At 45.2% G+C, this 15,584-nt stretch overlaps 1 protein-coding gene across 1 annotated transcript in view; it reads right to left on the bottom strand.

The window, feature by feature from the left end:
- Window positions 1-773: 773 nt before the first annotated feature.
- ATP6V1B2 (ATPase H+ transporting V1 subunit B2) overlaps window positions 774-15,584 on the bottom strand; it is a 39,901-nt gene continuing 25,090 nt past the window's right edge. Inside the window, exons 7-14 of the mRNA XM_075858844.1 lie at window positions 11,860-11,961; window positions 10,339-10,436; window positions 10,051-10,174; window positions 7,691-7,841; window positions 6,530-6,612; window positions 6,334-6,438; window positions 5,438-5,567; window positions 774-1,845 (exon numbers count right to left, since the gene is read on the bottom strand). Coding sequence (XP_075714959.1) covers window positions 1,703-1,845; window positions 5,438-5,567; window positions 6,334-6,438; window positions 6,530-6,612; window positions 7,691-7,841; window positions 10,051-10,174; window positions 10,339-10,436; window positions 11,860-11,961 — 936 coding nt within the window. The 3' untranslated portion in view covers window positions 774-1,702. The remainder of the gene's footprint in view (window positions 1,846-5,437; window positions 5,568-6,333; window positions 6,439-6,529; window positions 6,613-7,690; window positions 7,842-10,050; window positions 10,175-10,338; window positions 10,437-11,859; window positions 11,962-15,584) is intronic.

The raw sequence follows: 15,584 nt of genomic DNA, 5'->3' as shown, positions 1-15,584 counted from the left end.
ACATAACAGTTAGGCTCCAGTTTGGTTCAGCAAAACCGCAGGAAGTCCATATATTGCGGCAGATTGGAAACTAAAATGGGCCACATTATGACCATCTGAAACCTCTCGGATATAGGAACAGCTGCTCCCATTGCCGATCAAGCCTGGGGTCTTGAGATTTAGAATCTTCAAACCCATGCTTTAACTGGAACAATAGAAATAACTAAAAGGGAAACCGTGGGTATCACCCATGTTTTCTAGAGTCCTGAACAACAAATCTGCCTAGCGATTCAATACTAACTCCCTGCTTCTGTATCACTGGGTAGCGGTTCATAGGTCTTAGGCTCCTCAACGTCTAGTTCTGCAGGGAGTGTAATGGTAGCCCATACTGGTTGCTTGCCAGATCTCTAGAGTAGATAGAAGACTGGGGACTTTTATTTACTGGGGACTCTTTTTGCGGGAAATATCCATAAGGGAGGTCATGTGTCCAGCTCTTTGCTAGTCTGCCGCTAGTAAAACATGACATTTAAAAATAAACCAGTGTTTCTACGGTTAATGGAACTGAACTAATGGAAATGGCTTGCTGCTGTGAGGAGGAAAGATCACGCTGCCTCCAGAACCTAGTGCCCCTCAACACAATTCCCTGCCAGTGTAGACCATAAACCAGGGTCGGCTCCAGCTGTTCAATTTTCAAAGTGAACAATTCCATGCCAGGCTGCCACGAGAGACATTTTCCACTTGATGCAAAAGCACGAACATGCTGAGACATATTAGAAGGAAGGCACACGTTATACTTCTAACACTGCATTAATATTTATTCAGATATGATGCTCTTCAACAAATGTATACACCGGTTACAGATGGAATGGACCACAGAGCAAACTATTACACCAATATTCACAAACATCAGATAAACCCCACATTAAACTTCTTTCAACCTGCGGAGGAGAGGGCTGGCTGTAAAAACAGGAGATAAATTAATAGAAGGATTGATGACGGGAGAATAAAAGTCCACACAAGACGGGAGCAGGACGTGTGGCGGCGAGATATAGCCCTGACGAAGCCAAGGACAGAGTAGTACCACCTGCGTAGACTAATACAGAGGTAGACAACAGGCGGCTGTCCATCTGTAACACAACTGCAAGCAGAGGTATGTGCCGCTCGCTTATAGGTGGCATCCTGGGAGTTGAAGCTCAAACGGACAGCTGCGTCTTGTCTAGACTAAGAAAGCACGGCAATCACCTTCACTAATTCATTTCCAGATAGTGGCGTCTAAGAACATGTCGATTTTGAGGTCGCGGCAAACCACGTGCACATCACTGCACAAATACACACATGCCACAAGCGTGTCTGACCCCGATCGCTGCTTTACCACGTCATGACTAGGGCCTAGATTAAAACCGTAAGATTGTCTAATATGAGAATATAGCGGCCACATATAAGATGCGCCTGTTCCGACTGCAGCGACGTTACATGACGCAGGTACGGCAACCTGCAGAGAATCTGTAGATCGGAATCCCTTCATAAATGGTAAACCCAGGGATGAAGTGCAATTGTATCGCCTGGATTATTATTTTTTGTTAAACAAATTTCAGGTTAAAGTGATGCCTTCTAATATGCAGACACAGAGAAATGGCCATATCTGCCCTGCTCCTTCCAAGGGGCCCTTAACAGACAGACTCTGGAAACTGAGGGAAGTGGAGCTGAGGAATGGCGGAGGATTTCAGTGCTTGGCGGAGGAGTCTCGAGGGTAGAACTCTGCCAGGGTGCTTGCTGGGATTCTCTTGAGCATCTCCTTTGGGAAGATTCGAAGTAGCTGCCAGCCGATGTCCAATGTCTCAAATACTGTGCGGTTATCATATGGACCTAAAAGGAGGAGACCGGTGTTAGGGTGCAGCAGATATCAGGAGCACGGACAGGTGACACACAGCGAATCAAATTTGCATGATTAGTCAGACTACGAAAATACAAAATAGTTACGTAACATTGCTTTTACCATGTACTGCCACCATGTGGTTGCTAGTGAGAACTACAAAACCAAATTCTGTAAAAAAAATAAATAAATATACCTATGATTGTTCCTGGAATATCTGGGGTTAATAATGGGCCACGTCAGACCCCCCTGGTGCCCTCGCTGCTCCCCATCCACGAGTACCAAAAGCTGCTATTATCCTTTAACGAGCAACTAGTTGCTAAGGTAACTGACTGCCACCCACACATACACATCCCCCATGTGACAGCCCTTTACAAGCTATTTAAAGGAGGGTTGAACAGCGGGATCGGCAGCGATAACGGGTGATGGCTCAGAAGCACCCGGAGAAACCCTGCCGCCATTTAACTCTTACACTGCTGAAAAGATACTAAATCGCACAAGTAAAATGTATTAACGAGCGAGTCCGTGATTGTATCGTATACCATCATGGCAGCTGCCAGACCAGGGAATGCAAGGTGAGGAGCATCAGAGACTCTGCAGTCATCATTCAGTAGGGGGCGCCACCACAGCTGGTATTCGGGTAGGTTTTGCACTCACACTAAAGAGAAAAGTGGCTAGAACTTATGGTATTAAAAGCATCGTCCATAAACCATTTATCTAGTCACTTGGCGCCTGATCTTCAGTCTATCTATAAATCAGGTGCTGATAGACGGACTACTTCCTAGTATTGTGTATATAGATCCGGCAGTCCACCACAGGGTTGTAGAACTCGATAACCCGGCACAAATTAAGGATCTACAGTCTGTGCCCCTGCGCTGTGACTATAGATGCTCACTGGTCCCACAAGTATTGTCCACATGAACTGGATAAATACAGTCGCATACTAAATATTGCGGTCGGCAGACCGCACTCACGGATCACTGGACTACACGTTAACTGCCATAATTAGAGGGAGATAAGTAGCTGTCAGAAACCCCTGGCCGCAGCTTATCACTCAGGGAGGATTGAAGTCCCCATTTTTTTTTTAAAAAGCCTGTTAATACTGGTGAAAAATGCAGGTTTGGCCAACATTAATGTAACGTGCATAAGGGCGCCAAACTGGACATCGCTTAGGGCATTTATAGGACGTTCTGCTAAACGGGCGCCAGTGGTTACACCAGCAACATGGCGGAGCACCCCATGCGATGGAGGCCAACATGGGCACTCTGTGCGTCTTGTGACACCCTGGATAGGGCGTGCTCCGATACACACATTTATTTTTAACGCAGATCGGGGCGCTGTTTAGTGAGTGCTGTTACCCTCTAGCATCAGTTGAGATTCTCAAGAAGACAACCCCTATGAAAATAGAGGACAGCCCAGTGATCAGACGATTGCCGCTGGTCTGGTTTCCCTAACCTCAGGAGGGAAGCCGCACCTGGCCATTCATTTCCGATGCAAAAGATTGGGCAACTATGTATGGCATGGACCATTAGATGGTCCCAGATACGCCCTCCTCTATGATGTCCATATGCCCATTAGGGCATAAGGAAACTAGTGGTCATGACAAGCCTTTTAAGTTCCCAAATACCAATGGCACTAAGAGGTTAATACATGCAATTGTTTCAAACATTTTTCCATATTATAGCGGTTCCTGCCCAACATCTTCCGCCGTTGTATTTCGGGAAAGTATGCATTTAAAGTTCTCAGGACGCAGGTGTCCAGTCATGTGATCCACCCTACTCCTGTGTTAGAGCGCCACCATCTTATGTACTAATCTAAGTAGGCACAAATGTGACCGACTGACAAATGTACCTGCCCTTGGCTTGGTCAATCCTGCGTTATTCCGCTTCTGCGGCCGGGTGACAACAGTTCTGCACAGCCTCCAAAATGGTTGCCTAAAGTTACAGCTTTGCCCACAGGCACAATAGGAGGATAAACCCTGGCTCTAACAAGTGGAATACGCTACAAACTACCAACGCGTAAGCTCTTCTTCAGTCGGTGAGCCCTTTTAAGTTAAAGGGGTTTTTCCCCAACACACATGTATCTGCTGTGCACAGGACAGAAGATAAATGTGTGATTGCTGGGACCCCGAGCGATGAGGAGAATGGGGGACTGGAAGCCCCCAAAGTACTCCATTCATTTCTATGGGGCTTCCAGGACCGCTGTCTCCAGCAACTCCATAGAAATGAGAACGCAGGTCGAACGTGCGCACCATGGCTGCATTCTTATGGAGCACTTCAGTGGCCTTTCGGTCCCCCGTTCTCATTTCCGGCAGTCAGACCCCCAGCCATCACACATGTTTACCCTAACCTGTGGACAGGGGATACGTGTGTGGGAAAACCCCTTAAAGTCAGTGAATTTCTATGAAAAAGCAGAAGTGACAAACCTGACTCTGCTACATAGAACTGCATATTGTTAAAGATTGGGCTTGTGACAAATGGTTTGGCTTAGTCATAGACTGCCCTCACCCACAATTACATTTGAAAAAGTCAACATACATTTCTAAAATGGCATCTATTTATAGACAGGGTTAACAGGAGACCGCAAAATAAAAACATTGTGTTTCCAATGAAGCAAATATGATTTAGTGATTATACAGAGAAAACTAGCGCCACCGGGTGGTGAAATTATGAACAGCATGTCAAACACGTAGATTCGCTTTAAGAAATAATATATAGATGAGATGGCCGGCAAACAGCCTAGTAGGAGCCACAATAACCCAATGACGACGCAGCTCAGCAGCCCCCGTCAGGGAACCAGAAGGATTTGCCACAGCAAATTTCTCAGATGTATGAACCACCCTAACAATTAGTACCCAGAGAAAAAACGGTCGCCAGGTCAAGTAGAAAATCATCCCTGGTAACCCAATTTTGCTCACTGCACTTTATGCATTCGGCAGAATTTGTGTCAAAACATTTGTCGGCAGAGAGTTTGCAGTGACTGTCAAATGACAGTGACGGTGCTGCCCGGCAGGAAGCTACATACATCCAGCCGCCAACAAAATGCTGCCTGTAAGTAGCTTCCAAACCGCAGAGAGAACATCACAGGGGCGTCCCATACATGAGTTCATGGGAGAGAGGAAAGCCTTGCTGTGACTACTGGGTGTGTGGAGGCTTATTGTGACTGAACGCCAAGGATTAGGGGGGAGTGGTAAGTGTGACCCTGCTGGATTAGTCATATGACTAATAGGGAAGTCGTGGTGGGCGGGGAAAAAGAAGTCCTGCTGAAACTACAAAGGGAAGTTCTATTCGTACTACTGGGGGGGGCAAAAATGTCATTTTAGGTTAAAGGGGTAGGATAGGCCATCAATGTCAAATTGGTGGGGGTCAGACTCTTGGCACCTCTGCCAATCAATCGTTTGAGGGGTCGTAGACTGTACTATGAATGTGATGGCGTTGCACAGTATGGATCAGTGTATGGAATGAAGGTAAAGCAGCGCTCTGGGATGGGCTGTTTATCTCACCAGAAAACCCCTTTAAGGCCAGGCTTGCACGCCATCGGTAGCAGTGAGATTGCGGGACAATGGTATCTGCCGTTACTACTAACCTTGGGCGATAAAATTCTTCTCAAACTTGTGTAGGAACTCCAAGTAGAGCAGATCGTCAGAGGTCAGAGCTTCTTCACCCACTACGGCTTTCATGGCTTGTACATCTTTTCCAATGGCATAACAGGCATACTGGGGGGAGGGGAAAAATGGCCAACCCAAATATGTTATGAGGATATTGCAGCAGAGATTCTTTAGCTTTTTACTCATGTTTGTTATGGATAATACAGAATGATAGAAGCTGAAACAGGAGAGTTACCAGATGCTTCACGGCTGTGACACCCGGGCGTTTAATAGGTTGTAGTGGCGTTTGGCACATTAACACAACGCAGGCATGACATGAAAAGTCACACTGTCTCGAATACGCCAGATCAGAATTGGCTTTAAAAATAATTGTCCGTAATCTGTGGCTCTCCAGCAGTTGTTAACCAACTCCCAGCATGTCCTGATGGAGACTATTGCTATATAGAAATTAAAGGGGTATTCCATCTTATAAAGCGGCGGCATATTGCTAGGACATGCCATCACTGATCTGTGGAGGTTTGACCTCTGGGACCCGCACCAATCCAGAGAATGAAGGGTCGCAGAACTGATTTCGTTTTTCTTGCACAACCATCTGTGCAGGGATAACTTACAAACGCAGCGCTGAATAAGAGGTGCAGTCCCTTCGTTCTCAGGATTGATTGGGGTCCCAGAGTTCAGACCCCACCATTTATAAAGTTATGGCATATCCTAGTGATCTGCCACCACGCTATAAGATGGGAATAATCCTTTAAGTCAGTTAGAGCCCCATCTTCCCAAGTTAGTGAAAGGGTGCCATGAGAATCTTTGGGCTTCAATAGACTCAATAAGGACACGGGCACTACTTTGCCCATATACTAAAGCGTAATGCACTCACCAGCTGGTTAGACACATCTGAATGATCCTTCCTGGTCATACCTTCACCAATGGCAGATTTCATCAGACGGGAGAGTGAGGGCAGAACATTAATTGGGGGATAGATCTGAGGAGAACAAGTACATTCTTACAGTCTATTGAGTAAGTTTTGTATACCATGGATTTTGTGTCAGTGCCAATACTTGCCCAACACCAACCTGTCTGTTATGTAGCTGCCTTTCTACATAGATCTGCCCCTCCGTAATGTATCCCGTCAAGTCAGGGATGGGATGAGTGATGTCTGCAAGAAACGAGGCTCAATAAGATCATTTCTAGATGATATTCAGGAAACCAGCAGCACAGCCATAAACATTTCTTTAAAGGAACAGTGTCACCAACATTTTTTTTTTTATATCAGTTTTATGATAGGGTTTTATTAAAAACTTTTATATTTGTGTGTTTGTGTGTTACTTTTTTCTATTTTTACACTTTCTCTTCCCTATGGGGGCTGCCATTTTTTTTTCCATTTCTGTATGTGTCGATTAACGACACATACAGACATGGAATACGGCAGCTCCAGTCCCATAGGGACTGCGAACGGGGCCCGTTCCATCCACTATCGTGTACGCCGTGTGTGTGGGAACGGCGCATGCGCCGCTCCCACACAGTCCGATTTGAAATGCGCGCTGTCCGGCGCCATTTTCCTGTGGACCGGAAGTCGCGGCCGGGCAGTAAGATTACTACTTCCGGTCGCGGCTTCCGGACCGGAGGGAGCGGCGGCGACTGGAGCAGGTAAGTTATTTCTATGTATGTTCGTGTTTGTGTGTGTTTACTACTGTATGTAAACCTACTACACTGTGTGTTAGCTCAAAAAATGGCGACACACAGTGTAGGAGGTTAGACCGTTCAAACCCCTCGTTTCTCCCGGCACTAGCCAGGATAAAGGAGGGGGGGGATTCTCAGAGCTCACTAGAGCGAGGGATTTTTTCCCAATTTTGCAGCATAAAGCAATGTGGTTGCTTTACCACATGCAATGCTGCAATTTTGGGAAGTGCTCCATCTAGTGACCAGCACTGGGAAATGTTATAAATTAGAATCTAATTTATAATATTTCCTGACTCGTGAAAATAAAAAATTAGAACAATGTTTAATCACGCAAGCACGAAAGATAATCCAGCGACGTGTATTTGATTTATTCACCGAGCATAACACACACTTGCAACGTTTCAACCCACGAATGGGTCTTTATAAAGCACGGGATGAAACGTTGTTAGTGTTTTTATGTTTGGTGAATGAATCAAACACACTTCATTGGATTATCTTCAGTGCTGCAGTTCCTTTACTATATGAAGATTATCAATGTACTGACAAGCACTGACCGTCATTTGGCATAGTGAGGATAGGTATCTGTGTGATGGAGCCATTTCTCCCCTCCACCCTGCCGGCTCGCTCGTAAATCGTGGCCAAATCCGTGTACATGTAACCTGGGAAGCCTCTTCTACCAGGCACCTCCTCACGAGCCGCTGACACCTGGCGGAAAGAAGAAGGGCGCAGATTAAAGAAAACTAAACCTTGTTCTGACACGTCATGCTCCTTCCAAACGGTTAACCCCCCCGCCCCCAAACAAAAAACCACACACACACAAAAGATAGTCAGTAAGGCTATGTTCACACTGTTGTCTGAGACTGTTAGTGCTCTACAAAACCATTATAAAATCCAGCACCCTGGCAAATCGTGTGGGCAAGAGCTTGACAACCATAGCAGCTGTTACTGGGCCCAGCGCTGGTTGAGAGAGGGGGCCCTGCCTTACTCCCATCCAATTTGCTACTAAGTGGTAAGAACCTGTGTAGAACTCATTGTTAGCAAGTCAGGGGCTGTTGAAATTGGCCTAAGGGCGGATTCACACAAACGTGAATTGCGTCCGTGCAGGTCGCGTGGTTTTCTCACGGCTCGCATGGACCAATACAAGTCTATGGGGCAGTACAGGCAGTCCGTGCTTTTTGCGCAGCGTTAGTCCGCTGAGTAAAAAGCGCGACATGTTCAATATCTCGGCGTTTTTCGTGCATCATGCACACATTGAAGTCAATGGGTGCGTGAAAACAACGCAGGTCACACGGAAGCACGTCTGTGCGAACTGGATGTTTCGCGCAACAGCTGTCAAAAGGATGAATGTAAACAGAAAAGCACCACGTGCTTTTGTTTACAAACATCCAAATAGAGTGTCATAATGATGGCGGCTGCGCGAAAACCGCGCATCATACACAGATGACACACGGAGCTGTAAAGTGGCTTTAGCGCAGGCAAAACGCTGCGTGTTTTGCGTGCGCAAAAACGCCACATTCGTCTGAATCAGCCCTAAGTGTGCCGATACACGTCCAATAGATGGCTGCTGAACCCTCAGATTTCAACGGGATCGGTTGACTAGCTTATGTGTATGGGGGTGTCCCGATGGCAGATGTTGAGGTAAGTAGAATCGGCATGTTGGATTTCAACATGCCCGAACCTTCTCTTCCCCCAAAGATAACCAGATAATGGAGGGTTCTGGCAGCGGCTTACTCCCCCTCCTAATTGAAACCCCACGCACACTCCGCTCAGGTGACCATGCATTAGTATGGGGGGGAGGGGGGGGGGATCGTTAGAAACAGCTGTTGGCCAAACAAGCATTTAACAGACCGCAATAGTAAGAATGTGGAGATGGATCCTAACACAAGACCCCTTCTGTCCTGGGTGGGGAACCTGGAACTTTAATGGGGTGCCCATTTTGATCTCCGCTATGGGCCCCCTTGTCTTCTACATAATGCCAGAGTGTATATCTCCTATTTACTTGTATCACTTATTTTTAGGATTAGTGTCTCTCAAAGGCAAAACTTCTGGACATGTAAAAATATGATTAACAAGGGGAACATAACATTTTTATAAAATTGTAAGCGTTATTTTCTACCTACGTTCTACTGAGCTGCATTGTAACATCTGTATTATGGCCACAACTGGACCCCCTGCGGTTCTAGTGAGCCACGGTATGCCATAACAGTACACATGGGAAAGTTTTGTTTTGGCCGGAGTGTCCCCTTAAGAAGAAGCACAGGCGTCCGCGTATTGTTGAATTAGGGCCGTGTAAAAATGGAACTAAAGGATCTGGGGGGCTTCAGTTACCTGAAAAGCTGTGTTCACCAATAGCCAAACTAGCCAGTAATTCACGGTAAAGCATATACAGGAAAAGACTAGATTACTGAGGAACTCCATGATGAGCGTTATGAACCCTCGGCTGAACTTTCCAAATGCAACTTCTGCCAAGTACATTTCATGATCAGCTATCCCGCACCTCTCAAGCTGGCAGAAGCCTCATCTTCCTCAAAGCCCGGATGTAAATCTTTTTAAAGAGCTCCCGACGTCTGTTTTAGTAATTGCTCGTTTTCTCTATAACTAACACTTCTAGCCATCCCTAGGTTATTTCTCCTGGAAATGTATAAAGCCGACACCTGGGTGTTACCAATCCCCTTGTCATTGAGGTGTGTCCCAATACAGTCTAATATGGTCAGTACGGATTGGACCGTGGAAATTTATTCATACATTTCCAGTAGGAATAACAGAGGAATGGCAGGCAATATTTCTAAGAAAAGATGCTGCACAATTATTTCATGGGGAAGTATTTACTGTAGCAGAAATGACACTTTAAATTCCTTCAATAGCTGTAGATGATTTAGATGTTGATTTGGGGACAGGATCCTACAGATCTTACCTCTCTCAAGGCTTCAGCATAGGAGCTCATGTCCGTCAGGATGACCAGCACATGCTTCTCGCACTGATAGGCCAGGTACTCCGCAGTGGTGAGGGCAAGACGAGGAGTGATGATCCGTTCAATGCTGTGGGGGGGGGGGGGGAGGAGGACAAAGTATCACCAGTCAAATACATCGGGCACAGCAGGCAGTACATGATCAAAGCCAAAGGAGAATAACCTACTACAGGAAACCATCTATTAGAGTGCAGGACTGGCATACTCCAGCGGGCAATAGCGTTCTGTACTTACGTGGGGTCATTGGCCAAATTCAGAAAGAGACACACATTGTCCATAGACCCATTCTCTTCAAAATCGGACTTGAAGAACCTAGCCGTCTCCATGTTCACCTTATAGGAAGAAAAAAAAAAAAAATAGAGGCGTTTCAGGTCTACAAACAAATAGAGCGAACACAAAAAAAAACTACTTAGAGGTTATAGGAGACCGGAAAAATATGGCGGCTTTCTGATCATCCACAGGCAGCGTCTGGTATAGCACATATTCACTTGAAAGGTGCTGAGCGTAAGGCTTGACGTGGGCCGTGTAGACGAGTTCCGATCAATGACAGCTCGTTAATAGGCGCTGGTTTGCTCCTTTCACAAGGCGCTACGTAGTACGGGGACACGCACTTGTTACTATGATCGTTCGTCCTCGTACTTTTCTATCATGTCTGCGGCACGTCTCCGTTTACACAGGCAGAGGTGCCGCCAACAACGAGAAGATTTCAGGCTGCATAAATGGTCAGCCGATGAACGAGCATTTGCTCGATCTTCGGCTGATCGTCGCCTTGTTTACACAGGGCAATGATCAGGAACGAGTGTTCATATAACTTGTTTTCCCAAGAATTGGCCGGTGTAAAAAGGGCCTTAATACCAGACAGCCCACGGACAAGAGTGGTGCGGTTTCTGGTGTATATCAGCCATGTTTTTCTAAACTCATGCAACCATTAACGAGAGTTAAAGGGTTTGCCCAGTTTAGAAAACCTATTTCCATACACCAGATTAAGGAATTCTGAATTAATAAAGGTGGGTTCTCGGTTCAGGCTCCTCATCTCTTGGCCAGAGTGAGGACTGGAGGACCTGTCCTATTTGACGCAAACAACCCATTAATATGATCACGGTGTAATTCTTCTTTCTCCCATGGGGTGGCGCTGCACTACTGACCGTTTTTCCTGACAGATTACAGCTGACGGCTGGGGAGTCCAGCAGGTGGGCATTTTGTTATCAGCTTATAGTCGAGATCCTTCTAACTAGTAGGGATTGCTGCTATTTTACAGTTTAAAGAGGACCTGCCATGTCTGTTACTTCAGTAATACCAATTCTGGAGCATCCTTGTAATAGACCTCCGAATTGAAAAAGGTATGAATAAATGGACAACTGGGTGTTACCATTCTCCTTGTTAATTGGGTTGGTACACCGTAGGCACTGGTTGGACAAAGTGAAGACTGTAAGGACACACCCCATTGACATGGGGAATGGTAACACCCAGTTATCAACTTCTACATTACCGGGAGGAATAACAGAGGAACCGCACAATGCAGACTTCGAAGATAAGATGCTCCAAAATGGTACTTTTATAGGTAATACAACAGACATCATAAGAGCTCACAGGTCCTCCTAAAGACTGTTTACTTGTCCTATCAGCACCCGGATGGGAGAAGCCAGTCCTGCCAAACCTCTGCGACAAGCAAGTGCGATTAGAACACGGACACTACAAGTGTGAAGTCCACAACTAACATGGTACATTTCCTCCATCGTATCATTATACACTTACCCCCATAGCAGCAAAGACAATAGCAAAGTTCTCCTCACTGTAATCCATGACGTCTTTGGATTTCTTTACTAGACCGGCCTGGCGACAGATCTGTGCAGCAATCTGACAGGAGACGAGACCAGTTATAACAATGCATACACACGGGGTGCACAATTATTAGGCAAGTTGTAGATTGGAGGAGTCATTTTATTATTGGACTGCAGAGCGGTCAGTCAGTCAACCCAAAATGTTGTTAAACCTCAAACCTGAATATTTAAGAAAGAAAAAGTGAGGTTTTGTCTCTTAGGAGAATATCCATGTGCGCAGAATTATTGGGCAAATATTCGTGTGCAGAATTATTATGTAACTAAATGAAACTTTCCCATCTCACTTGTTTATTTCCATCTGTTAAAGTGAGAATAATAAACCAACAACTCAAAATTTACACATTGAAGTTTCCCAAAAAAAAAAAAAAAAAAAAAAAAAAAAAAAAAAAAAAAAAGAAGTGACTCCTTTTCAATGTCATAAGCCGTCCATCCATGGAGTCTGTCAGTTTCTTAATCGGTTGATGATCATCTTTTTGTGCAGCAGCAACCAAAGCCTCCCAGACACTGTTCAGAGGGGTGTCCTGTTCTCCTTCACCATAAATCTGCCATTTAAGAAGGACCCACAAGTTCTCATTAGGGTTTAGGTCGGGTGAAGAAGGGGCCATGTTATTATTCTTTCATCTTTAAGGCCTTTAGTGACTGGCCATGCAGTGAAGTACTTCGATGCATGCGATTGCCCCGCATAAAAATCATGGTTTTCTTGGAAGACGCAGACTTTCTCCTGTACCACCGCTTTATGAAACTGTCTTCTAAAAACTGGCAGTAGGTTTGGGTGTTGATTTTTAGTCCATCTTCAACACGAAAAGGTACAACTAGCTCATCTTTAATAATACCGCCCATGGCAGTACCCCACCTCCACCTTGCTGGCATCTAAATCGTAGTGGAGCCCTGTGCCCGTTACTGATCCAGCCACGGGCACATCCATCTGGTCCGACAAGAGTCCCTCTCATATCATCAGTCCATAAAACCTTTGAAAAATGTGTCTTGAGATATTTCTTGGCCGAGTCTTGACGTTTCTTGTTCAGTGGTGGTCGGGTTTCGGGCTTCCTTACCTCGGCCAGGTCTCTGAGCACTGAACACCTTGTACTTCTGGGCACTCCAGGGAGGTTGCAGTTCTGGAATATGACCGCACTGGAGGATAACGGATTCCTGGTCGCTTCACGTTTCATTCTCAAATCTTTGGCAGTTCATTTGCGTTTTTTCTCCACACGTTTCTTGCGACCCTGTTGACTATTTGCAACAAAACGTTTGATGGTTCTGCGATCACGCCCCAATATCTTAGCAGTTTCAAGAGTTCTGCATCCCTCTGAGAAACTTAACTTTACTTTTTAGAGTCGGTTAAATCTCTTTTTTGGCTGCCTAATAATTCTGCACACCTTGATATAGGGTCTTGCTCTCCTTAGGCCACACCCTCCCTCATTACACAAATACACATCACCTGATATATGTCATCCAATAAGAAGTCAAGTTTATACAGCTTGGGGTTAGAAAATATGCAGAAAAATGATCTGGTCAAAATACTCACTTGCCTAATAGTGTACACCGTGTAGTGCAAGACTGACATAAATAAAAACACTTATTTGGACGGTGACCGTGATGGGCTCTGCTGCCACCGCATTGGATTTGAAATGAAACAACGGAGATACAATTGAAGTGGAGACTTTCAGGTTTAATTCAAGGGGTTAAACAAAAATATCCTGTGAAACATTTAGGAATTGCAACCATTTTTCTACACCGCCTCCTCATCTCAGGGGCTCAAAAGTAATTGGGCAAATTAACATTACCATAAATAAAATGGTTTGCTTAATACTGTGTAGAGAATCCTTTCCCTGCAATGACTGCCTGAAGTCTGGAACCCATGGACATCACCAAACGCTGGGTTTCCTCCTTTGTGATGCTTTGCCCGGCCTTTACTGCAGCGTCTTCAGTTGTTGCTTGTTTGTGGGTCTTTCTGCCTTAAGTTTGGTCTTAACCCCTTAGTGACCACCAATACGCCTTTTCACGTTCGTCACTAAGGGGCCTTCGGCTAGGATGACGCCTTTTCACGTGAGCCTAGCCTAAGTCCTGCACGGGTCTCCCGTGCAGGCTGGAGCCGGGGCTCAGATGTCTGATGACAGCTGGGCTCCTACTCCAACGCCCGCGATCGAAGTTTACTTAGATCGCGGCTGTTTAACCCGTTAAATGCCGCCGTCAATAGCGACCGCGGCATTTAACTTTGTTTACAGAGGGAGTGAGCTCCCTCCGTCACCCATCGGCTGCCCGAAAATGCAATCGCGGGTCTCCGATGGGGTGTCATGGCAGCCGGGGGCTTGATAAAAGCCACAAGGTCTGCCCTGGACATATTCCTGTTAGGACGCGCCGGAGGCACGTCCTAATAGATTGCCTGTCAGATTTACACTGACAGGCAATAATTCTCTGGTATACGAAGTATACCAAAGCATTAGAGAAGCGATCTGAAGATCGCACAGTAAAGTCCCCTAGTGGGACTAGTGAAATAAATAATAAATGTCAAAGATTAATAATAAAAATTACAGTAAAAAAATAAAAAGTGTTTTAGTAAAAGTGTAAAAAATAAATAAAAGTACACATATGTGGTATCGCCGCGACCGTAATGACTCCATTAATAAAGTTAATATGTAATTTAAACCGCAAGGTGAACACCGTAAAAAAAAAAACTGCCGAAATTAAAAAAAAATTCCATTGCCCCCCCAAAAAGTCATAATAAAAATGAATCAATAAGTCCCATGCACCCCAAAACAGTACCATTCAAAACTACGTCTTGTCCCACAGAAAACAAGCCCAAAAAATCACTACATTGATGGAAAAATAAAAAAGTTACGGCTCTTGGAAAGCGACGATGCAAAAACAAATAATTTTAGTTCAAAAGTGTTTTTATTGTGCAAAAGTCGTAAAACATAAAAAAACCTCTACATATGTGGTATCGCCGTAATCGTACCGACCCATAGAATAAGGGTAACATGTTATTTACGTCGCACAGTGAACGGCGTCAATTTAAAAACGCATAGAACAATGGCGGAATTTCAGTTTTTTTTATAATCCCCCCCAAAAAAGTTAAAAAAATATGTACCCAAAAATGGTGCTATTAAAAAGTACAACTAATTGCCGCAAAAAACAAGTCCGCATACAGCTATGTAGACTAAAAAATAAAAAAAGTTATAGCTCTTTGAATGTGACTATAGAAAAACTAATAAAATAGCTTGGTCATTAGGGCCTAAAATAGGCTGCTCACTAAGGGGTTAAGCAAGTGAAATGCTTGATCGGGTTGAGATCTGGTGATTGACTCGGCCATTGCAGAATATTCCACTTCTTTGCCTTATAAACTCCTGGGTTGCTTTCGCAGTATGTTTTGGGTCATTGTCCATCTGTCCTGTGATGCGGCGTCCTATCAACCTTGCTGCATGTGGTTGAATCTGAGCAGAAAGTAAATCCCTGAACACTTCAGAATTCATCCGGCTGCTTCTGTCACATCATCAATAAACACTAGTGACCCAGTGCCTTTGGCAGCCATGCATGCCCATGCCATCACACCGCCCCCACCATGCCATCACACCGCCCCCACCATGCCATCACACCGCCCCCACCATGTTTTACAGAGGATGTGGTGTTCTTTGGATCATG

Source organism: Rhinoderma darwinii, chromosome 3, assembly GCF_050947455.1.
Source record: "Rhinoderma darwinii isolate aRhiDar2 chromosome 3, aRhiDar2.hap1, whole genome shotgun sequence".
NCBI lineage: Eukaryota > Metazoa > Chordata > Amphibia > Anura > Rhinodermatidae > Rhinoderma > Rhinoderma darwinii.
The sequence above is the reverse complement of the archived record's forward strand: the minus strand, read 5'-3'. Positions and strand labels throughout refer to the sequence as shown.